Here is a 23,993-nt window from a genome sequence, read left to right on the forward strand (position 1 = left end):
GCAGGCTGGAAATGCTGGCAGGTCGCACACTTGAGGACCATGTTGGATATGTCCTGGCTGGTTCCAGGCCAATAGACAACCTGTTGGGCCCTGCGCCTACATTGTTCGACACCTAGGTGTCCCTCGTGGATTAGTTTGAGCACTGAGCTCTGCAGACTGTGAGGAATAACAATACGATCTAGCTTGAGGAGGATCCCCAAGACGACTGTCAGGTCGTCCTTCACATTAAAGAACTCAGGGCATTGCCCTTTTTGCCAGCCATTTGCGAGGTGGTGCATTACACACTGCAGGAGAGGGTCTTTGGCAGTCCCTTCACGAATGCTGATCACTCTTTCATCTGAGGCCAGGAGGTTGCTGGCACACAGCTGCACCTGTGCCTCAATCTGGTGGATGAAGTCAACGTGTTCACCGGGCGAGGTGATGGAGCGGGACTGGGCATCCGCAATTATCAGCTCTTTGCCTGGTGTGTATATTAACTCAAAATCGTACCTTCGGAGTCGAAGGAGAATGCGCTGAAGCCTGGGCGTCATGTCATTCAAGTCCTTATGAATGATATGGACCAAGGGTCTGTGGTCAGTCTCCACTGTGAATGTAGGTAGACCATAGATGTAGTCATGGAACTTTACAATGCCGGTTAGGAGGCCCAGTCACTCTTCTTCTCTTTGGGCGTAACTCTGTTCAGTAGGAGTCATGGCCCTTGATGCATAAGCAACTGGAGCCCAGGACGAGGGTCATCCCTCTGGAGGAGCACCACACCAATGCCGTCCTGGCTTGCGTCTGTGGAGACTTTTGTTTCCCTGTCCGGGTCAAAAAACACTAGTACCGGAGCAGTGGTGAGCTATGCTTTGAGCTCGAGCCACTCTGCCTGATGTGTGGGGTAGCCACTGGAATGCAGTGGACTTCTTCACCAGATGCCTGAGAGCCGTGGTGTGTGAGGTCATGTTGGGAATTAATTTTCCCAAGAAGTTCACCATTCCGAGGAAGCATAGTACCGCCTTCTTGTTTTCCGGGGTCTTCTTGGCGTTAATTGCCTTGACCTTGTCCGAATCTGGTCACACCCCTGCTGGGATATCTGGTCGCCGAAGAACTTGATGGTTGACATGCAAAAGGAGCACTTGGCCTTGTTCAGCTTGAGGCCGTTTGCATGGATACGTCGAAAGACTTGTTTGAGACGAGATATGTGTTCCTCGGGGGTCATGGACCATATGATTACATCATCTACGTAGACGCGCACACCCTCAATGACATCCATGTGCTCTATAATCCTGTGGAAGATTTCAGAGGCTGAGACAATGCCGAACGGCATACGGTTATAACAGTCCCTGCCAAATGGTGTGTTGAACGTGCAGAGCTTCCTGCTGGACTCGTCCAGTTGTATCTGCCAGAAACCACGCGATGCATCTAGCTTCGTGAAGAACTTGCCATCTCACTGGTCAGTTCCTCCCGCTTCGGGATCGGGTAGTGTTCCCGCATTATGTTCTGGTTAAGACCTTTGGGATCTATGCATATCCACAACTCTCCTGAGGGCTTCTTCACACAGACCATCGAGCTGACCTAGTCAGTCGGTTCCGTCACTTTGGAGATGATGCCCTGGTCTTGAAGCTCCTGTAGCTGTGCCTTTAAACATTCCTTCAGAGGAGCCAGCACCCAGCGTGGTGCATGGATTACAGGCGTGGCATCAGGCCTGAGTAGGATCTTGTAGCAGTATCACAGAGTGCCCATTCCATCAAACACATCCAGGTATTGAGCAAGGATGTCATCAATGTCAGCCTGAAGATCCACATTGGAAGAAGACATGGCATGGACTCGCTGTACGAGGATGAGTAGCTTGCATGCATGGGCACCGAGCAGGGATGCCTTATCAGGCTTGACGATTTTGAATCGCAGTGTGGCATTGATGGTCTTGTTGGAGACAAATGGATGACAAGACCCTAGTGCAGTTATGGCATTGCCATCATAATCGAGGAGCTGGCAGGCTGGCGGAAGAATTTTGGGTTGCTTTTTAATGCGGTCAAAATCAGCTTGAGAAATGAGATTGGCAGAAGTACCAGTGTCCAGCTTGAACTGGATGCTGCATTGATTTACTTGTATGACAGCACGCCATTCATCTGCGGAATCCACATTGAGGATAGATAGGCGTCTTGCTGAATTTGAGGAGGCATACTCACATGTAATGATGATGCCCACACGACAGGGGGACTCTAGGCAGTCGTCCTCTGGATCCGTAGTGCTACCAGGATCAGAATCCCGTAAGCCTTGCTGTACACATAAAACGTGCTTATGTTGGAATTGGGATCGCTGGCCCTTGACTGGTGGCAGACCTGCACAAGGCTGCATAATGTCCAGGCTTCTCGCAATTTAAACATCGCCTGCCTTTTGCAGGGCATTGCCGCTTTAAGTGGGCGGTGCTGCAGTTCGGGCACGTCATGACGTTGATGTCGTTACGCTCCGTGCTTCGTCGTACATGCGCAGTGCGGTCAGCCAACGTTCGCACCTGCGCAGTTTGGTTTTCAGCCGCTTCGTTCCCCCGTTCGAGTTGCGCATGCATGGGGCCCTGGAAAAAGCGCGCGAAATGGCCGCTTTCATCGATGCTGAGGCGCTGCATCCGGGCGATGGCCTGTACACTCTCTGCCTCATGGGAGGCAAGTTTTTCGGATTCTGCTGATTTGAAACGGGAGTACTGATTTCTCGTATGCCCATGCACAAAACACGTCTCGATTGCGACTGGCAGGGTCATGTGCTTAATTTTGAGGAGTTGCTCCCGCAAGGAATCGGAGTGCACCCCAAACACGATCTGATCCCTGATCATGGAATCAGCGGTTGCACCATAATTGCAGGACTGCGCTAATATACGGAGATGAGTTAGAAAGGATTGGAAAAGTTCACCCTTACCCTACAGGCGTTGCTGGAAGACATAGCGCTCAAAGGTCTCGTTTGTTTCGACTTCGCAGTGACTGTCGAACTTCTCCAAAACGGTCTTGAATTTGGTCTTGTCCTGGCCGTCGGTAAAATTAAGCGAGTTGAAAATCTGGATGGCTTGGTTCCCCACAGCGTGATTTTTCTGGCATCGGACGCATCCTCGAGGTCTGAGGCCTCAATGTAGAGAAGGAACCTTTGCTTGAAGACCCGCCAGTTGGAGCCGAGATTGCCGGAGATCCGTAGCTGTGGAAGGGCCTGCATCTTCTCCATGCCGCTGGAAGGCACTTGCTGGTCGTCACGGAATCACTCAAGGTAAACCACTTAGAGAAAGTAGACTACTGGTACCATGTTGTGTTAATCACCCTGGGGTAACACGGACTGCAACTGGATGCAGTTGTACTTGAAAGTAGACTCCAAACTTTGGTGTTGGTTCAATACGATTTATTGAACTCCTGTAATAAGGCACACAGCTTGCTGTGGGTTGACATTCTACTACCTAAGTATGCTAATTCTAACTAACTAGACCAGACTAGCTCTGAGCCACGTGTAGAAGGTGCTAACTGATATATACACCCTGACTGTCACTACAGTTGTCACCAGTGGAAAGAGGCAGAGTGTTGATGCCTTGTGTGTTTTATAGTGGAAGACCACCTTCTAGTGTTCTGCCTGGTGATTGGTTATGTTCTGTCCTGTGTGTTGATTGGCTGTACTGGGCGTCTGTCACTGCCTGTCTCTATCTCATTATATGCATGAGTGCATATCATGACAGTGTTACATTTTGAGAGTATTTGCAGCTTCACTCATTCAGGCAAGTGGAATGTATTCCATTCGACCCTTGACTTGTGCCTTGCAGATGATGGACAGGGTTGGGAATCAGGACGTGAGTTACTCACTACAGAATTTCAGCCTCTGACCTGCTGTTGTCGTCACAGTATTTATATGGGCTGTCCATTTAAGTTTCTAGTCAGTGACAATTCCAGGATGTTGATGATGAGGGATTCAGTGCTGGTATTGCCGTTGAACATCTGGAACAGATGGTTAGATTCTCCCTTGTTGGAGAGGATCATTGCATGAAACCTATGTGATCTTAGATTTTAGATCATAGATTTTACAATGCAGAAGGAGGCCATTCGGCCCATCGAGTCTGCACTGGCTCTTGGAAAGAGCACCCTACCCAGCCCACACCTCCACCCTATCCCCATTACCCAGTAACCCCACCCAACACTAAGGGCAATTTTGGACACTAAGGACAATTTGGCATGGCCAATCCACCTAACCTGCACATCTTTGGACTGTGGGAGGAAACCGGAGCACCCGGAGGAAACCCACGCACACACGGGGAGAAGTGCAGACTCCGCACAGACAGTGACCCATGCCGGGAATCGAACCTGGGACCCTGGAGCTGTGAAGCAATTGTGCTATCCACAATGCTACCGTGCTGCCCATGTGGCATGTGGCATGACTATTACTTGCTACTTACCATACCAGGCCTGATTATTTTCCATATCTTGCTACATGCATGCAAGGACTGCTTCAGCATCTGCAGAGTTGCAAAAGGTACTGAATACTGGACAATCATCAGAGAATATCCCCACCTCTAATCTTATTGGTGGAACAACTGAAGATGGTTAGACCTAGGGCACTTCCCTGATTAACTCCTATAGCAATATCTTGGGACTGAGATTATTGGCTCCAACAGCCACAACCATCTTCCTTTGTGGAAGGCATGACTGGTGATTGAGATAGGCTGATAGGGCAGTAGTTGGCCACATTGGATTTGTCCGATTTTTATGGAGAGGACAAACATTGGCAGTTTTCACATTGTTGGGTAGATACCACCATCCTAGCTGTTTTGCCTGTTGGGTAGGGACACAGCCAGTTCTGAAGCACAAGATTTCAGTACTACAGCAGGGATGCTGTCAGGGCCCATAGTTTTTGCTGTATTCAGTTTTGCGGTATCATGTGTTGTGAATCGAATTGGCTGAAGACCGGTCTGTGATACTGGGCACTTCAGGAAGAGGCTGAAATGAATCATCCACTCAACACTTCTGGCCGAACATGGTTGCAAATATTTCAGTCTTGTCTTTTGCACTAACATGTTGGACCACTCCATCATGGAGCCTCCTTCTCCTCTGGAGTTGTTTATTTGCCCACCAACATTTATAACTGGTGTGCCAAGATTATAGAGCTTGATATTATCAGTCAGTTTGTCGGATTGCTTTGCACTGTCTGTTGAAAGCAGCTTCCACTATTTAGCATGCATGTTGTCCTAGGTTGTAGCATCATAAGATTGACACCTCATTTTTAGGTATGCCTGGTATTGTTCCTGGCATGCCTTTGCACACCTCGTTGAACCAGGGATGATCTCTTCGCTTCATGGTAATAGACGAGTGGAGGATATGCCAAGCATCAAGATTACAGAATGTGGTGGAATACAATTTTGTTGCTGCTGATGGCCCACAGTGCCTCATGGAAACCCAGTAAGCTGCTAATTCTATTTGGAATCTATAATACCTGTCTGAGATGGCTTGGTGAGTGCAATGTATGTTCAAGGTTTGTTTTAAACCCTTAGCCACATAGTAACATGAAAATTCTCATTCAGTTCCCGCACAAGTCAGCCCCTTTAAGTTACCACGTACATGGTAACCTAAAATAATTTTAAAGGGTGGCTATGCTGAAAACACATTGGGCACGATCTAACTGAATTGCAACCCTTGTTTGTAATTAATCATGAAAGGTTTTAGTTTTCCTTTGGAGGCTATATGAGAAGGTGTTCTCTCTCCACTATCCATAATGAATTCTCAAGCACATTCTTCATAATTTAGTTCCCATTTACTCTCACTGTTTTGTAAATCGAACCACTTCTGCATGAGAAACGGAAAAATATATTTTTTTCCTGTTCAAGTCATCTGTTTTCTCTTTCAGGAGGAAAGGTCGTGGCCCACTTGAGCAATGATGGGCCTACTCTGGTTAGAGCGAATGTAACCTTTAGCGTGGTACTTAAATTACCTAAATGTCAAAAGGAGGATGATAATGGTGACATCATTTATGATATCGACTGCAAAAATGGTAAGTTATGCATGTATATATGCAATGTATATAGCATGTAGAATAAACATCAGGGGCGAAATTCTCCAATCCCCCGCCGGGTTGGAGAATCGCCGGGGGCTGGCGTGAATCCCGCCCTTGCCGGTTGCCGAAGTCTCCGGCACCGGAGATTCGCCGGTTGGCGGGCCCCCCCGCGCGATTCTCCGGCCCGGATGGGCCGAAGTCCCGCCGCTAAAATGCCTGTCCCGCCGGTGTAAATTAAACCACCTACCTTACCGGCGGGACAAGACGGCGCGGGCGGGCTCCGGGGTCCTGGGGGGGGCGCGGGGCGATCTGGCCCCGGGGGGTGCCCCCACGGTGGCCTGGCCCGCGATCGGGGCCCACCGATCCGCGGGCGGGCCTGTGCCGTGGGGGCACTCTTTCCCTTCCGCCTCCGCCACGGTCTCCACCATGGCAGAGGCAGAAGAGACTCCCTCCACTGCGCATGCGTGGGAAGCTGTCAGCGGCCGCTGACGCTCCCCGCGCATGCACTGCCCGGAGATGTCATTTCCGCGCCAGCTGGCGGGGCACCAAAGGCCTTTTCCGCCAACTGGCAGGGCGGAAATTCGTCCGGCGCCGACCTAGCCCCTTAAGGTTGGGGCTCGGCCCCCAAAGATGCGGAGCATTCTGCACCTTTGGGGCGGCGCAATGCCCGTCTGATTTGCGCCGTTCTGGGCGCCAGTCGGCGGACATCGCGCCGTTTCCGGAGAATTTCACCCCAGGTCATCAAGTTCAGTGACTTCAATCACTTGCACAATCTAATTGGGCTATTTGAGAAGGGTGTCATGAAAGCTATTGGCCTAGAAGTTTTAGTGTGGCCATTTTTGGCCAGACAGGAAATGACGAGTGCTGTCACGGTTTCCAAAAGGTGAGGCCCCAGACATGAAATGAAAATGAAATGAAAATCGCTTATTGTCACAAGTAGGCTTCAAATGAAGTTACTGTGAAAAGCCCCTAGTCATCACATTCCGACGCCTGTTCGGGGAGGCTGTTACAGGAATTGAACCGTGCTGCTGGCCTGCCTTGGTCTGCTTTCAAAGCCAGCAATTTAGCCCTGTGCTAAACAGCCCCTTGACATCCCCAATATTGGGTCTTTGGTCTCACTTCCATGAAGGTGGCAACCTGCAGAGGCAGCTCACCTGGAAAAGTACCCTTGAAGTTTGGGCTGCTGCTGGTATCAAAATGGCCCTCAGGTTAAAAGGCTGGATCAGAGAGGGTGGAGGGATGGTGTATCAATGGCTTGGGGTACTCATTAACTGGGTGGGAGATCATTGGCAATAGGGGGTGGAAATCATTGCCAGAGTAGGCAACAGTGGCCTGGACTTGGGGAAGATTGGTGTTGGATGGAATGGCTAGCTGGTTTGAGGAGATTGCTAAGCGATGCCGGAGATTGTGGCTGGGGGGAGCAAGGTAGCCTGCATTCTTTTAATCTAGCAGTATACCTGATTCTTCTGCCTCCACCTTCAGGTAAGTGTATTTTAAAAACTGACCTTGTTCATTGCAGAATGTAGGCCTCATTGTCCCTTTCCTGTCTGTCAGATAACTTTATTGATAAGATTCACCATATTATAGTTACTCTAACTATATTCCTGTCAGACATGGGAATCACAATCTTAAAAATCCATTAAAATGACATGTTTTGCACATTTTGGACTATATTTAGGCACCAATTTAAAAAAACGCTTATATCATCCATATAACTAACAAATGATTTTAACAAATCAATGCTGGTCATCTATGATTATCTCATGGCTTTGTAAATGTTTACTAATTATAGTTGAATTATGGGTTTTAAGAATATGACCATAATTTAGGTTTAATTAGCCACTTTCCAGAGTCATTGCTCAATTAATCTTCTCATACCCTTTAAAAATGTGACAATTGTTGATGACTGCCAATCAACGTTTCTAGCCCAGAAAGTCAACAATTAAATGGATGGAGTGTGATTTCCTCAGGCTGTGAATTTTATCTGGAGATATTAAACATAACAAATATTAATGAACATATTTCCCTACTTTTCATATCAAAGTCACATATTCAAATTTGCCAATGACATAAAGGTAGGTAGTATTGTAATCAGTGCAGATAGAAGCATAAAATCAGAGATACCGCTAGATTAAGTGAATGGCCAAAACAAGCAAATTGCTTTCAATTGATGGTCCACTGTGAATCTAGAAATTATAAAACAGGATGCCTTCTAAATGATGAAAGCTAGAAACAGTGGAAGTCCAAAATGATTTGTAGATCTAAGTACTTAGATTGTTAAAATATAATTTATTGGTATAAGAAATAATAAAAAGAGCTAATAGGATGCCAGCTTTTATAACTAGAAGAATACAATACAAGGAGGTAGAAATTTTGCTTCAGCTATATAAAGCTCTGGTTAGACCACACCTGTCTGTCAGAGGAAATCAAAAAGGACCTGCAGAGATGGAACACACTCCCACTCTCCCTGGCGGGGAGAGTACAGACGATCAAAATGAACGTACTGCTCAACTGCCTCTTGCTACTAAGATCCATCCTGATCTATATCCCTAAGGCCTTTTTTTAACTCACTGGATAAATTAATCATGGCGTTTGTATGGAGGGGGAGAGAATGCTAGGATCACAAAGAAGGTCTGACAGAAAATATAATCCAGAGGAGGGCTAGCTTTCCCAAACCTACAATTCTACCACTGGGCAGCGACAGCGGAAAGAATGGTGGGATGGACTAAGGAGCCAGAAGCTGAGTGGGTGCGCACAGAGGAGGCCTCCTGTAAGGGGACCTCTCTTCGGGCCCTCTCCACGACGGCACTCCCATCCACACCCAATAAACACTCCAGCAGCCCAGTGGTGTCGCCACCCTCCAGACGTGGAAGCAACTACGGCAGCAATTCAGACTGACTAAACGTCCAACAATGCCCCCATCTGCAATAATCACAGGTTCACAACAGCATTCACCGACGCCACCTTCAAAAGGTGGAGACAGGACAGGGGGACATTGACAGTCAGGGACCTATACACTGATGGAAGGGTCACAACACTGGAAGAACCGACGCAGAGATTCCAACTAGCTAAAGGCAATGAACTCAAGATACCTGTAGCTTAAAAACGTCCGTCGGAAGGAGACAAGGACATAACCGTGACCACCACGACAGACACTATCAGAAGAGCTACTGGATGCAGACATCCTAGGCAGAGGGAACTGTAGTAACATGTATGAACGACTGCTAGAGAGGGCCGATACCGAACTGGATACGACAAGGAGGAAATGGGAGGAAGACTTGTTGTTCGAAATAGGGTGGGGATTCTGGAGCGAAGCACTGCACAGGGAAAACTCTACCGATACAACCTCATAGATACATAGAATTTACAGTGTAGAAGGAGGCCATTCGGTCCATTGAGGTTGCACCAGCCCTTGGAAAGAGCACCCTACTCAAGCCCACGCCTCCACCCTATCCCCTTAACCCAGTAATCCCACTTAACCTTTTTGGACAGTAAGGGTAATTTAGCATGGCCAATCCACCTAACCCGCACATCTTTGGACTGTGGGAGGAAACCGGAACATCCGGAGGAAACCAACGTAGACACGGGGAGAATGTGCAGACTCCGCACAGACAGTGACCCATGCTGAAAATCGAACCTGGGACCCTGGACCTGTGAAGCAACAGTGCTAACCACTGTGCTACCGTGCTGCCCTAACACAGCTGAAAGTGGTAAATAGAGCCCACTTGACCAGAACCCGAATGAGCAGGTTCTTCCCGGAGGTGGAGGATAGATGTGATCAGTGCCAAGGAGGCCCGGCCAACCATGCCCACATTTTCTGGTCTTGCCCCAGACTTACTGGGTACTGTGTCCAAGGTGGTGGGGATGAGGTTAAAGCCATGCCCGAAATTGGTGGTCTACGGGGTATCAGACCAGCCAGATTTCTTCATGGGGAGGAAGGCGGACGCCCTTGCCTTGGCCTCCCTGATCGGCCGCCGTCGAGTCCTGCTTGGTTGGCGGTTAGCAGCACCACCTAAAGCTGCAGACTGGCTGTCCATCCTATCAGAATTTCTCCAAATGGAGAAAATCAAATTCACCATCCGTGGGTCGGAAGAGGGCTTCCACAAAACATGGGAGCCATTCAACCGACTGTTCCGAGACCTGTTTGTGGCCAAACACACAAATAAATAAATAGCCACTAGCCAGGGAGAAATAACCAGGACAAGACAGAAAGAGGAAAGCGAGGGAGAACTGCGGGGGGGAGCAAAGTGAGATAGCAAAACCCAGCAAGAAAGAATGGGGGGGCAACAGTGAAGAAGGGGGGAAGGAACGGAGGGAGAGGGGGTCAGGGAGTGGGAGCTGGAGGGGGGTGGGGGAGGATTGTACGCTGAGCCAGACGGCAATACACTGTAAATAGAGAAACCTAAGAAGCCTTTGTGTACTGTACAATAAATGAAAATGAACGACAATGTTTTTAATTTGGAAAATGCCAATAAAAAGATTTATTAAAAAAAGAATTGAAAAACAGGTCAATCATAATCTTTTGGATAGTGGAACAGACTCGAGGGGCAAAACAATCTGCTTCTATTTTGAAGTTTTCCTTTCCGTCTCTTTATTTCCTTCTATTAATCTAATCTTTCTTTCCTTATACATTACTCTTCTGAATCTGATTTGGCATGAATTCACCCACTCAGATTTATCATTATTATCAGCCCTTGCACTGTTTATTTCTCAATCCTTAAATCTCATGGCAACAACAGGGCACATTGTGAGGTGCCCTACTCTAGCAAAATCTGGGCCATTGTTTGCTGTGAACGATCGTATCAATCAAGACCCTGAAGGAATCACTGTAAAAATTACAGGAATAAGTTGTCCCACGAAGACATCATGAGTAGCTCCTGTCAGGTGGATGTACCTTTAAGAAATGGATGTTTATCAAATAGCTGCAGTGATGTCAGTGTGTGGGTGGAGCTGGGCTGTCTGTCTTTCAGCTTTGTTTTGAGCTGGGAGCTGCAGTGTGTTTTTGGTTTCGTTTTCTGAGTTGGAGAGCTGTATTCACAGCAAGCAGATATGTAAAATGATCTTTCGCTCTGCAAGCTAAAGAATGTCTTTAGCTCATTGATGATTTCAAAGTAATACCTGTTTCTGTAGAGAATTTAAACCTGATGTCTTTGTTTAAAAAGTTTATAACTTATGGATGTTGCTAGGAAAGGTATTAAGGGTTACCTATAGAGTATTGCATCTGTGGGATTACGTGTGTTGGTATTTGATAAGATGTTTACTGTGCGTTTATGAACTGTTAACTGGGTTCATAGAATAAACATTGTTTTGTTTTTAAAAATACTTTTTAGATCTCTGTTGCATCACACCTGTAAAGTGGGCCCTTGTGCTCCCCATAACCAAAATCTATTAAAAGTTGTGGGTCAGGTGAACTCCACGATATACTTTGAGGTTCTCTAAACCCTGGCCCGTAATACTCCTTATCTTATGACAACAGCTATCTTGACCCTTATTCAGGCAAATTGAAGGGTTATTTTTTGGTAGGTCATCCAATTCTAATGGCAGTGGCATCATTGATGCATGAATCAGTGTAACTACTATGCCATTCCTATGTTGGCAATGGTCTCAGTCACACCTGAAATTGGAAGAGCCAATTGGCCCTTCAGAAATAGGAACCCTCCATCCAGAGGAATTTCTATTTTCTCTGGAAAAAGTAATATGAGAATGCAGGCCGTAAGGTGACCAATGGCATATGCGTCTGGAGCATTAGAAGTCGGACAATTTTGGCAAGTCATCATGATATACTTTAAGATGGCTCCTTCTACATTGCTGATCAGAAATCTATCAATCTCTACCTCAAACATACTCAATGACGAGTTTCCACAGCCCTCTGAGGTAGAGAATTCCAAAGATTCACAACCCTCTGTGTAAATAAATTTCTCCTAATCTTGGTCCTAAGTGGCATCTACCTTATTTTGAAATTGCGTCCCCTGGTTCTAAACTCCCCAAACTGCATTTGCCCTGTCCATTCCTTCAAGTATTTTGAGGTTTCAATGAGATCATCCTTTGAAACTCTGGAGAATGCAGGCCCAGATTGCCCTATCTTTCTTCATAAGATAGTCTTGGCTTCCCTACGACAAGTCTGGTGAACATTTCTTGTACTCCCTCGATGGCAATAAGGGGCGGGATTCACCCTACCCGGCAGGGCGGGGGTCCCGGCGGGACGGAATGGCATGAACCACTCCAGCGTCGGGCCGCCCCAAAGGTGCGGAATCCTCCGCCCCAAAGGTGCGGAATCCTCCGCACCTTCTGGGGCTAGGCCCGCCCCGGAGTGGTTGGCGCCCACCTGGATGGCGGGAAAGGGGCTTGGCGCCACGCCAACCAGCGACAAAGGGCCTCTGCCAGCCGGCGCCAGCATGGCATCATCCCCGTGCATGCACAGAGAGATTCGCTTCCGCACCGGGAATGGCAGTGGACCACAGTCTCCGGTGTGGAACAATAGAGTGCCCCCACGGCACAGGCCCGCCCGCGGATCGGTGGGCCCCGATCGCGGGCCAGGCCACCGTGGGGGCACCTCCCAGGGCCAGAACCCCCCCCCCCGCGCCCCCCAAGAAACCCGGAGCCCGCCCGCGCCGCCTGGTCCCGCCGGTAAGGGACCTATCCAATTTACACCGGCGGGACCGGCAACAGACGTGCGGGACTTCGGCCCATCGCGTGCCGGAGATTTCGGGCAGCCCCGGCGCCCATTGAGTCGCGCCGGTCCCCACCATTCTCCGAGGCTGGCAGCGTGACTCACGCCAGGCCAGTTTTTGGGGGGGCGGGAGAATTAGGAGGACGGCGGGGGCGGGATTCACGCCGACCCCCGGTGATTCTCCCACCCGGAGGAGGGTCGGAGAATCCCGCCCAATATATTTTCTGACGTATGAGGACCAAAATTGCACACAGTACTCCGGGTGCGGTTTAACTAAGTCCCTATACTATAACTCCGGGTGCGGTTTAACTAAGTTCAAAAAAGGGACTAGGGATAACCCTGGGAATTACAGGCCAGTTAGTCTTACTTCGGTGGTAGGCAAAGTAATGGAAAGGGTACTGAAGGATAGGATTTCTGAGCATCTGGAAAGACACTGCTTGATTAGGGATAGTCAGCACGGATTTGTGAGGGGTAGGTCTTGCCTTACAAATCTTATTGAATTCTTTGAGGAGGTGACCAAGCATGTGGATGAAGGTAAAGCAGTGGATGTAGTGTACATAGATTTTAGTAAGGCATTTGATAAGGTTCCCCATGGTAGGCTTCTGCAGAAAGTAAGGAGGCATGGGATAGTGGGAAATTTGGCCAGTTGGATAACGAACTGGCTAACCGATAGAAGTCAGAGAGTGGTGGTGGATGGCAAATATTCAGCCTGGATCCCAGTTACCAGTGGCGTACCGCAGGGATCAGTTCTGGGTCTTCTGCTGTTTGTGATTTTCATTAATGACTTGGATGAGGGAGTTGAAGGGTGGGTCAGTAAATTTGCAGATGATACAAAGATTGGTGGAGTTGTGGATAGTAAGGAGGGCTGTTGTCGGCTGCAAAGAGACATAGATAGGATGCAGAGCTGGGCTGAGAAGTGGCAGATGGAGTTTAACCCTGAAAAGTGTGAGATTGTCCATTTTGAAAGGACAAATATGAATGCGGAATACAGGGTTAACGATAGAGTTCTTGGCAATGTGGAGGAGCAGAGAGATCTTGGGGTCTATGTTCATACATCTTTCAAAGTTGCCACTCAAGTGGATCGAGCTGTGAAGAAGGCCTATGGTGTGCTCGCGTTCATTAATAGAGGGATTGAATTTAAGAGCCGTGAGGTGATGATGCAGCTGTACAAAACTTTGGTAAGGCCACATTTGGAGTACTGTGTACAGTTTTGGTCACCTCATTTTAGGAAGGATGTGGAAGCTTTGGAAAAGGTGCAAAGAAGATTTACCAGGATGTTACCTGGAATGAAGAGTAGGTCTTACGAGGAAAGGTTGAGGGTGCTAGGCCTTTTCTCATTAGAACGGAGAAGGATGAGGGGCGACTTGATAGAGGTTTATAAGATGATCAGGGGAATAGATAGAGTAGACAGAGACTTTTTCCCCGGGTGGAACACACCATTACAAGGGGACATAAATTTAAGGTGAAAGGTGGAAGATATAGGAGGGATATCAGAGGTAGGTTCTTTACCCAGAGAGTAGTGGGGGCATGGATTGCACTGCCTGTGGAAGTAGTTGAGTCGGAAACATTAGGGACCTTCAAGCAGCTATTGGATAGGTACATGGATTACGGTAAAATGATATAGTGTAGATTTATTTGTTCTTAAGGGCAGCACGGTAGCATTGTGGATAGCACAATTGCTTCACAGCTCCAGGGTCCCAGGTTCGATTCCGGCTTGGGTCACTGTCCGTGCGGAGTCTGCACGTCCTCCCCGTGTCTGCGTGGGTTTCCTCCAGGTGCTCCGGTTTCCTCCCACAGTCCAAAGATGTGCAGGGTAGGTGGATTGGCCATGATAAATTGCCCTTAGTGTCCAAAATTGCCCTTGGTGTTGGGTGGAGGTGTTGAGTTTGGGTAGGGTGCTCTTTCCAAGAGCCGGTGCAGACTCAGGGGGCCGAATGGCCTCCTTCTGCACTGTACATTCAATGATAATCTATGATTAATCTAGGACAAAGGTTCGGCGCAACGTTGTGGGCCGAGGGGCCTGTTCTGTGCTGTATTTTCTATGTTCTATGTTCTATACAATTGAAGCAAGACCTCACTACTCTTGTTCATGATCAATCACATGATCAGAGAATTGTCTAGAACTGAACTCGGTAAGCAGTGTGCCTGCATGGAACAGACCACCCTTGGAACTGTACCTAGTTAAAGCCTACCGATAAAAGTGTTTATGGTTAAGTATGCAAGCCTAGGATCTCATCAATGAGCCATCACCACGGCAACGTAAAAAAACATATTAAGTATATAACATGAAATTAGGGATTCAGGCATACATATTGTTGCAGATATTGAATATTTAATAAGGACAAGTTATTGGAAGGTATAGGCAAATATCTAAATCTGACTCTCACTGAGCTTTATAAGTCACTAACTCCAGTGCTTATTTTCTAGCATCTTCATTCTTTCCTGGTCAATACGTGTATAACTGGACATCCTGGATTGCTGAGTATGGTTGGTTTAACTGCACCAAGTTTTCCAAATGCAATATCTTCCCAGATGGTCGTCCTTTTCCTAGACAAATGGATTGGAGACATAAGAACTTTGTTTACATTTGGCACACACAAGGTTGGTACAATAAAGATATCCTTCAAATGTCGAGAGATATCCTTAACAACTTGCTAACCAAATCTGTTTAAACTTTAGGTCAATACTATCAAAATACTGGGCGATCCAGTATGACCCTCTCTATCAATACAACTAACATCGCACTTGGTGACCATATAATGGTGGTGTTTATCTATCGAAGAGACCATCAGCGAAATAAATATATCCCAATTGCAACAGCAAGTGGTCCATACACTGTCACAGGTGAGATTGTAATGTTAGTATGTTTGGGATAATCCATCCATTGATCAATAGTTTCAGATGTTTTGGTGACCTAGCAAAAATAACAGCAGGCCAGAGTTTGCTCTTATGAGGAATCTGTAAATCAAGTTACAGTTTTATACAAAATTGTGGAACTCTGAAGACTTGCATTTCCTTCTTTGAAGTTCGTAAAGCTTTCGATCTAAGGCCTCATATGATGGTCATAAAGAAGCTGGAAACTGTGGTCCAGGGCCAAATCATATACTTTATCTCGGGTGTGTATCCACCTGGAGTATAAATATTGGTCGCCTTACGTAAGGAAGGATAAACTTGCCAAAGAGGGAATGTAAAAAAGCGATTGAGTAAACTATGACAAAAGTTCCTAGAATTTAGAAGAATGAGAAATGATCTCATTGAAACATTTAAAATTCTTAAGGGTGGATGATGGTGAGGATGTTTCTCTGGCTGAGCAGCATAAAACTAGTGGTGACAGTGTTAGAATATGGGATTGGCCATTTAGTACTGAAATGGGGAGAAATTTCTTCACTCAACGTCTGAATTTTGAGTGGATGATCTTGTTTAGAATATTTATGACAGAAATCGATAAGATTTTTGGATACTGAGAGAATTAACAGATTTGGGGATAATTGGGAAAATGGCGTTGAGCTAGAAGATTAGCAATGATCTTACTGAATAGTGAAGCAGACTTCAAGGGCCAAATATCCCGACATCTACTTCTTATGTTTGACAATAGTGTAAAATTGGTAATAGTGAATTGCCAGCCCTTTTTATATTTGTTCATGGCTTGTGAGTGTCATTGATAAGACCAGCATTTATTGCCCATCCATAATTGAGAAAGTGATGGTATGCCATGTTCTTGACCTGCTGCGGTCCATGTAGTTTAGGTGCACGCACAATGCTGTTGGGGAGGAAGTTTTAGGATTTTGACCCAGCAGTGGTTAAGGACTAGCGATATAGTTTCCAATCACACTGCTGTCACAATGCGTCAATGGTGGCATATGGGATTCCGATCAAGTAGGTTGCTTTGTCTTGGAAGGTGTCAGATTTTTTGAATGTCATTGGAGCTGCATGCATTCAGGCAACTGGTAGATGGTGGACAGGCTTTGGGGAGTCAAGACATAGCCTTAGTGGTAATATAAATAGTACAGTTAAGTTTCTGATCAACAGTGATTCTTCCCCCAAGGTGTGGATGATGGGGGGCTCAACAAGGGTAATGCGCATTAAGTGTCACGGAGAAGTGGTTAGATTCTCTTTTGTTGGAGATGGTCATTGCCTGGCCTGAATGTTACTTGCCACTTATCATCCCACGGTTGGATGTTATCCAAGTCTTGTTGCATGAGGGCATGGACTGTCTCATTATCTAAGACATCATGAATGGAACTTAACACTATGCAATCATTTGCAAACATGCCCACTTATGACCTTATGATGGAGGGAAGGTCATTAATGCAGCAGCAGAGGGTGGATGAGCATTGCACATTGACCTGAGGAACTCGAACAACGTGACCTAGGTTTAGGATCGACCTCCAACAGCAACAGCCATCTTCCCTAATGTTAGTTAGGACTCCAACCAGTGGAAGGTTTTCTCCCTGATTCCCATTTACTTCAATTTTGCTAGGGTTCCTTGATGCCGCACTCGGCCAAATACTGCCTTGACGCCGATAGTTATTGCTCCCACCCCGTATCTCTCCCATTTATTTATTTCCATTGAAGTCAATGTAAGGTGGGTTGTTGAATTGCTATCAACTGCTTTACATGATCACACAGTCAAAATTATCTCTTTTTAAAAAAAAAAATTTTATTAAAGTTTTCACAAAATATCAACAACAAAATGTAAAAGGAACCCAATAGAATTAAATACAAAACAAAACAACCCCATGCCCCCCTCCCCCTATACATAAATAATAAATTAATACCCCGAATTAACACATAGCAAACATAGCAAATATATACACCCCCTCAGATCCCCCAGTATAGACAAACAAAAATAAAATAGAACCCCCCTCCTCCGGGTTGCTGCTGCTGCTGACCATTGTCTACCGTTCTGCCAGGAAGTCCAAGAACGGTTGCCACCGCCTGAAACACCCTTGCGCCGATCCCCTTAAGGCAAATTTCACCCTCTCCAATTTAATAAACACTGCCATATCGTTGATCCAGGATTCCACGCTTGGGGGCCTCGCATCCTTCCACTGAAGAAGAATCCTTCGCCGGGCTACCAGGGACGCAATTGCCAGAATACCGGCCTCTTTCGCCTCCTGCACTCCCGGCTCCCCTGCAACCCCAAATATTGCGAGCCCCCAGCCCGGTCTGACCCTGGTCAAAATTATCTCTTAAAGATGAGCGAAATCTTTTTTGAAAATAACATTAAAGGAACAGAAATAAGTAATGGAAACTCATGCAATAACAAGACAAAGTTCTGATACTTTTGGGGAGCCTTGAAATGCATTACAGTCAATTAAAATCTTTGACAAGGCTAAAAGGGTAGGGAATTAAGAAGTGTTGCCAGCTTAAATAATTGTGCCGGGCTGAATGGAATCTTCTTTCCAAATAATGTGAATTGCCAGAAAACAAATGTCGTGAGGATCTTAAATTTGCAATGGATAAATGATGCTGTAAAATATTTTATGATTTCTTTTCAGATCGTATTCCAATATATGTGCATATTTCACAAAAAAACAATCGCAATACCACTGATAATGTCTACATCAAGGACTTAAATGTTGTCTTTGGAGTCAAGATTCATGATCCCAGCAATTATCTGAAAAATGCTGCCAAATCATATAGTTGGAATTTTGGCGATGGTCATCAGTCTTTATCAAACAGTCCAACTGCTCTTCACAACTATACGAGGACAGGACATTTCAGTCCTAAACTAACAGTTGAAGCGATTATACCAGTTTCCTGTGGCTCTATTATACCAACTACAGTGATCCCTGCAACAGAGCGGAGCACCACGACCGAACGGAGCACCACGACCGAACAGAGCACTACGACCGAACAGAGCACTACGACTGAACAGAGCACTACGACTGAACAGAGCACTACGACTGAACAGAGTTCTACGACTGAACAGAGCTCTACGACTGAACAGAGCTCTACGACTGAACAGAGCACTACGACTGAACAGAGCACCACCACCGAACGGAGAACCACGCCTGAACAAAGAACCACGACTGAACGGAGTACTACAACTAAATTAAGCCCTACTACTGAGCAGAACCCTACAACTGAAAGGAGCTCTACAATTAAACTGAACCTTACCACCAATGCAGACCCTACAACTGGTATTTGTGATTTATTTTCTTACAATAATCAACGTAGTGTCATAATGGAATAGTGCAAACCAAACTTTTAATACAACTCTTTGGAATTCAGAACTGGAATTTGATCTTCCTTCCTAGGTGTCCGTGAATGTCGGAATGGGTCCTGCAGCTGGGCCACTGTAACTTTGGAGGGCGAACCACGGAAATCCTGAAAAAATTGTAAATAACATTTACACAATTTCTTCAGCATTTCAGCGGCTTTACTGCCAAAATTATGCTGGACAATTGGGAAATTCTCCCCAAGGTTGGAAAATTCCAAATATTCCCAACTATTTATGATATTTGCACATACTTTTCTATCTTGTGTTGCATGTCGAAAATCAAGACAAAGTGTCAAGACTTCAGGTCAAACAGGGTTAAGATAGGTGTTGCACCTCGGTTACGGGTCAATGAGTGGTACAGACAAAACACTTAAACTCTCAAATTGTCGTATAACAATCTCCTTTATTGTACCTTACCAGGTTACCACAAAAGTATCAAAACTCCATTATAAAGAGTTAAAAATCTCGATTACACAAAGTATCAAAACTTATGATGTGTGTTGTGTTATGTAATTTGGAATAACACAAGCTGCCACTTGATGCAGTTTTGAGTAAAAGATGCTCCAGAACTTGAAGTGAGTTCAATGTGTTTTATTGAACTATTAGCACAGTTCTCAATGAGTGCGATTCTCTGCTAATCTAAATGTAGTAACTCAGTCTAACTGAACCAGCCTTGGTCTAAGCCACGTGCTGGGGTGTGATGCTGAGGATACACCCTGTCTCACTCTGCAGATGTTGGTCCGTGGAAAGAGGTGGGGTGTGAGTGCCTCATCCCTTTTATAGTGAGATACCGCCCCTAAGTCTCCTGACTGCTCATTGGTCGTGTCCTATTCTATGTGTTCATTAGCTGCATGTTTGCATATCATGACATCTACCCTTTTTTAAAATGTTTTGTTGGCGTATGTGTATGTATTTACATGTGAATGAGTCTGTCTAACGTGACTAATGGAGGACAACAAAAGAGAGCAAACAAAACAAACATTCACAAGTCCAGTCTCTGAGGCTTGTGTCTGATCCTGGTCGACTGCCGGAGAGGTGGCGGAGGGGACGACGGCGCCTTGACAGGCGGGATGGAAGCCTGACTGGTGGCTTCATGGTGCGAGGTACCAGGAGGTGGCAATTCAACATATGGAAATGGAGGAGAAAGTGGTTGCGGGCAGGCAACTTTGTGCAGTGCCCGTCGATTCCTTTGCACGATGGTGCCATCAGCCGTACGTACAACATAAGAGCGGGGCGCGGCCTGTCGAACAACGACAGCCGGGGCAGACCACCCACCATCCCGTATCTTGATCCTGACAGTGTCTGCCGGGGATAGCATTGCCAGGTCGATGGCATGGGCATCATAGCCCTGCTTTTAACGGTCTCTGAGCTGCTGCATCTTCTGCAGCACCGGGAAGTGATCCAGGTTGGGCAGGTGTATGGCTGAAAGTGTCGTCCACAGGTCCCTGTTCATCAGGAGTTGAGCCGGCGACATGCTAGTGGACAATGGAGTCGCCCTGTACACTAGCAGTGCAAGGTGAATGTCGGAAACAGAGTCCGCGGCCTTGCAGATGAGCTGTTTCACAATGTGCACCCCTTTCTCGACTTTTCCATTGGACTGCGGATAGTGCAGACTGGAGGTGACATGCTCGAAATTGTATGACCTGGCAAACGTGGACCATTCTCGACTGGTAAAGCACGGGCCATTGTCGCTCATGTCGGTGATTGGGATGCCATGCCTTGAGAATGTCTCCTTAGTGGCTTTGATGATGGTCCAAGAGGTGAGGTCCGGGAGCTTCAGCACCTCAGGATAATTCGAGAAATAGTCGATGATCAATACGTAGTCACGACCATTCACATGAAAGAGGTCGATGCCAACCTTGGACCACGGAGAGGTCACTATGTCATCCTGTGGAAGCGTCTTCTTGCTCTGCGCTGGCTGGAACCGCTGACAGGTAGCACAGTTCAGGACCATGTTCGTGATGTCCTGGCTGATGCAGGGCCAGTAGACAGCTTGCCGGGCTCTGCGTCTGCACTTCTCGATGCCCAGGTGTCCCTCATGAATCTGGCGCAGCACCAAGCTCTGGAGACTGAGCGGAATGACAATCCTGTCCAGCTTGAGGAGGATACCATCAATCACCGTCAGGTCATCCTTCATATTGTAAAATTGTGGGCACTGCCCTTTCTGCCCGCCATTGGTGAGGTTGTGGATGAGGCGTTGCAAGAGGGGGTCTTTGGCTGTCTCATCACGGATGAGAACTACCTTCTCATCAGTAGCCGGGAGAGGGCTGCACCTGCGATTCGATGTGCTGGATGATCTCCAGCGGCTCACTGGGAGAGGTGACAGAGTGGGACAATGCATCAGCGATGATGAGCCCCTTGCCAGGTGTGTACACCTGGATCCAGCAGAGGACAGCAGAGCAGAGCTGCTGATTGGCTGTTGCAGGGAAAATTTGCATCAGTGCATTGCGATCACTGTATCCAGAACGTGGGGAGTAAATTTTTTTAAAAACTTACTGTTGGGAGTTTCCAGCTGAATACGGTCGGAGTGAGGACAGAGTGACTGCTGGATAAGTAGTAAAGATTTAAATTGTTTGCGCAGGCCCATAACAGCTGATCACATTGCTGTTCTCGCGCGGGGCACAGTGGTTGCTGGTTAAGTGTTTTATTTTTACCTGTATTTAAGTTAGGTGGTTCCTAAACCCTAGACAATACATTTGTAGTGTCCCCCACCCTTCCACCTCCTCTAACCTAAGGGGTAGAGTGAGAAACAGGTAAGCTCTTTCTTTCTTTTTCTTGTTTTATCTAGAGGTGATGTTAGGGAAGGCAGTGCAATGTTCCTCTTGCAGAATGATTGAGGTGAGGTACGCCATCAGTGTACCTGCTGATTTCACCTGTGGGAAGTGCACCCATCCCCAGCTTCTCAGAAACCGCGTGAGGGAACTGGAGTTGGAGCTAGATGAACTTTGGATCATTCGGGAGGCAGACATGGTCATAGATAGTAGCTTCAGGGATGTAGTTACTCCGAAGAATCAAGGTAGATGGGTGACGGTGAGAGGGGCTGGGAGGAAGCAGTCAGTGCAGGGATCCTCTGTGGTCGTTTCCAACAGTTACAAGTATACCGCTTTGAACACTGTTGAGGGGATGACATACCAGGGGTAAGCCATGGTGAACGGATCTCCAGCACTGAGTCCATCCCTATGGCTCAGAAGGGAAGGAAGGAGAGAAATAGTTATTGGGGACTCGATAGTTAGAGGGACAGATAGACGGTTCTGTGTCAACAAATGTGACTCGCGGATGGCATGTTGCCTACCGGGTGCCAGGGTCCGTGACGTCGCGGACCGTGTTTTCAGAATCCTTAAGGGGGAGGGGGAACAGTCACAAGTCATGGTACACATCGGTATCAACGCCATAGGTAAGAGAAGGGCCAGGGATTTAAAATAGGAATTTAGGGAGCTAGGGTGGAAGCTGAGAGCCAGGACAAATCATGTTGTCATCTCTGGTTTGTTGCCGGTGCCACGTGCTAGCGAGGTGAGGAACAGGGAGTGAGTGCAGATAAACACGTGGCTGCAGGGATGGTGTAGGAGGGAGGGTTTCGGTTACGTGGATAATTGGAGCACATTCTGGGGAAGGTGGGACCTGTACAGACAGGATGGTTTGCACCTGAACCAGAGGGGCACCAATATCCTGGGAGGGAAATTTGCTACGGCTCTTCGGGGGGTTTAAACTAATTTGTCAGGGGGATGGGAAAACGAGCTGTAGTCCAGAAGCCAGTGTTGAAAGTAGTAAGGTACTGAGGAGGGTATCAAGGTCGCAGGAGTGTACCGGCAGACAGAAAGGTGGGTTAAAGTATGTCAACTTCAATGCAAGGAACATCTGGAATAAGGTAGGTGAACTTGGAGCGTGGATTGGTACTTGGGACTACGGTGTTGTGGCTATTACGGGGACATAGTTAGAACAGGGACAGGAATGGTTGTTGGAAGTTCCGGGGTATAGATGTTTCAGTAAGAGTAGGGGAAGTGGTAAAAGAGGTGGAGGAGTAGCATTGTTAATCAAGGATAGTTTAACGGCTGCAGAAAGGCAGTTCGAAGGGGATGTGCTTACTGAGGTAAAATGGGCCAAAGTTAGAAATAGGAAAGGAGCGGTCACATTGTTAGGAATTTTCTATAGGCCCCCAAATAGTAATAGAGATGTGGAGGAAGAAATTGCAAAACAGATTATAGATAGGTGTGGAGGTCTCAGGGTAGTTGTCATGGTGACTTTAACTTTCCAAATATTGATTGGAACCTCTATAGGTCGAACAGTTCGGATGGGGCAGTTTTTGTACAGTGTGTGCAGGAGGGTTTCCTGACACAATATGTGGATAGGCTGACAAGAGGAGGGGCCACATTGGATTTGGTACTGGGTAATGAACCAGGCCAAGTGTTAGATTTGTTTGTGGGAGAACACTTTGGAGATAGTGATCACAATTCGGCGTCTTTCACGATTGCAATGGAGAGGGATAGGGCCATACGGCAGGGCAAGGTTTATAATTGGGGGAGGAGTAATTATGATGCGATTAGGCAAGAATTAGGGAGCATAAGATGGGAACAGAAACTGTCAGGGAAAGGCACAAATGAAAAGTGGAGCTTGTTCAAGGAACAAATACTGCGTGTCCTTGATAGGTATGTCCCTGTCAGGCAGGGAGAAACTGGCCGTGTGAGGGAACCATGGTTCACAAAAGAGGTTGAATGTCTTGTCAAGGAGAAAAAGGAAGCATATGTAAGGATGAGAAAACAAGGTTCAGTTGGGTCGCTTGAGGGTTACAAGGTAGCAGGGAATGAGCGAAAAAAAAGGGCTTAGGAGAGCTAGGAGGGGGCATGAGAAGTCCTTGGCGGGCCGGTTAAAAGAAAACCCCAAGGCTTTTTACTCTTATGTGAGAAATTAAAAAATGACCATGGTGAGGTTAGGGCCGGTCAAGGACAGTAATGGGAACTTGTGCATGGAGTCAGAAGAGATAGGAGAGGCGTTGAATGAATACTTTTCTTCAGTGTTCACCAAGGAGAGGGGTCATGTTTTTGAGGATGAGAGTGTGATACAGGCGGGTAGGCTGGAGGAGGTAGATGTTCTGAGGAAGGATGTATTAGC

General features: G+C 46.9%; 1 protein-coding gene across 1 annotated transcript in view; it reads left to right on the plus strand.

Annotated features, from left to right (window-relative positions):
* The window catches only part of gpnmb (glycoprotein (transmembrane) nmb), a 116,291-nt gene that overhangs the window by 26,718 nt on the left and 65,580 nt on the right, over nt 1-23,993 (plus strand). The window contains exons 3-6 of the mRNA XM_072509239.1: nt 5,845-5,988; nt 15,089-15,262; nt 15,341-15,505; nt 18,163-18,807. Of these exons, the coding sequence (XP_072365340.1) occupies nt 5,845-5,988; nt 15,089-15,262; nt 15,341-15,505; nt 18,163-18,807 (1,128 nt within the window). The remainder of the gene's footprint in view (nt 1-5,844; nt 5,989-15,088; nt 15,263-15,340; nt 15,506-18,162; nt 18,808-23,993) is intronic.

The sequence above is a fragment of the Scyliorhinus torazame genome, chromosome 6 (genome assembly GCF_047496885.1).
Source record: "Scyliorhinus torazame isolate Kashiwa2021f chromosome 6, sScyTor2.1, whole genome shotgun sequence".
NCBI lineage: Eukaryota > Metazoa > Chordata > Chondrichthyes > Carcharhiniformes > Scyliorhinidae > Scyliorhinus > Scyliorhinus torazame.